The following is a 1177-nucleotide window of genomic DNA, read 5'->3' on the forward strand; positions in this document are numbered from 1 at the left end:
GGGTGCCAAGTGAGCGGTTTCTTAGGTGCCAAGGGAGCGTTGGGTGGGCCCGCCATCGCTCTGAGGCGCCGGGTCTCCCCCCAGACGACGGCCGGAGCCATGAAATGCCAGCTGAGCCTGCTGCTACTGCCCGTCCTGGTGTCGCTGGCGCTGCTGGGGCTGCGGGTGCAGCGCTTCGCCGAGGAGCCCATCACCACCACCACCACTGACCTGCGCGGCCCCGGCCGAGATGCCGCTGACTTGCAGCACCCGCCCAGGGCGGGTTTCCAGTGGCACAGGGCACCGGATCCGCACGGCAACCGGCCCCTAGCCGGCACCCGCTGCAGCCCCCCTACCCCCACCCCTACCGCTTCATCCTCAACCAGCCCCACAAGTGCCGGGACCGGACGCCCTTCCTGGTGCTGCTGGTGGTGACGGAGCCGGGGGACACGGCTGGCAGGAATGCCATCCGGCAAACCTGGGGCAACGAGAGCTCAGTGCCGGGGGTCTCCATGCTCCGTCTCTTCCTCATCGGCGTCCACCCGGTGTTCAGGAAGGAGCTGCAGCCGGTGCTGGAGGAGGAGAGCCTTCTCCACCGCGACATCCTCCAGCAAGATTTCTTGGACACCTACAACAACCTGACGTTGAAGACGCTGATGGGCATGGAGTGGGTGAGCAAGCACTGCCCCAACGCCAGCTACGTGATGAAGGCCGACCACGACGTCTTCCTCAACCTGGGCTACCTGGTGCAACAGCTCCTGGTGCCCCCCAAGAAGAACTTTATGACGGGTTACATCTACCGCAACACGGGGCCGCTGCGCAGCAAGGCCTACAAGTGGTACGTGCCCCACGAGGTCTACCCCAACGCCACCTACCCGCCCTACTGCGGCGGACCCGGCTACGTCCTCTCCGGGGACTTGGCCAGCAAAATCTACGGCATCGCCCAAACCTTGCCTGTCATCAACATGGAGGATTCCTTCATGGGCATCTGCCTGCACGCGCTGGGCATCGCCGTCACCAGCAGCCCTTGGGGCGTCTTCAACATGTTCTGGATCAAGTACGAGAAGTGCCGGTTCTCCCGGCTGGTGATGGTCCATCACTACCAGCCCGAGGATCTGCTGAAGGTCTGGCCCCACTTCCAGGAGGCGAAGGTGAGCTGCCACCACTAGCCGCAGGCGGAGGGCTGAGCTGCGCCCGC

General features: G+C 65.1%; 1 protein-coding gene across 1 annotated transcript; it reads left to right on the plus strand.

Annotated features, from left to right (window-relative positions):
* Nucleotides 1–84: 84 nt before the first annotated feature.
* Nucleotides 85–1148, plus strand: LOC103897071 (beta-1,3-galactosyltransferase 2-like; the record flags this gene model as incomplete). The annotated part of the gene is made up of 2 exons (XM_019471465.1): nt 85–212; nt 311–1148. Coding segments are annotated over 2 exons (966 nt in total), but the record flags the coding sequence as incomplete, so codon positions are not given.
* Between the last annotated feature and the right edge of the window lie 29 nt (nt 1149–1177).

Source organism: Aptenodytes forsteri, unplaced genomic scaffold (genome assembly GCF_000699145.1).
Source record: "Aptenodytes forsteri isolate BGI_AS27 unplaced genomic scaffold, ASM69914v1 Scaffold450, whole genome shotgun sequence".
Lineage (NCBI taxonomy): Eukaryota > Metazoa > Chordata > Aves > Sphenisciformes > Spheniscidae > Aptenodytes > Aptenodytes forsteri.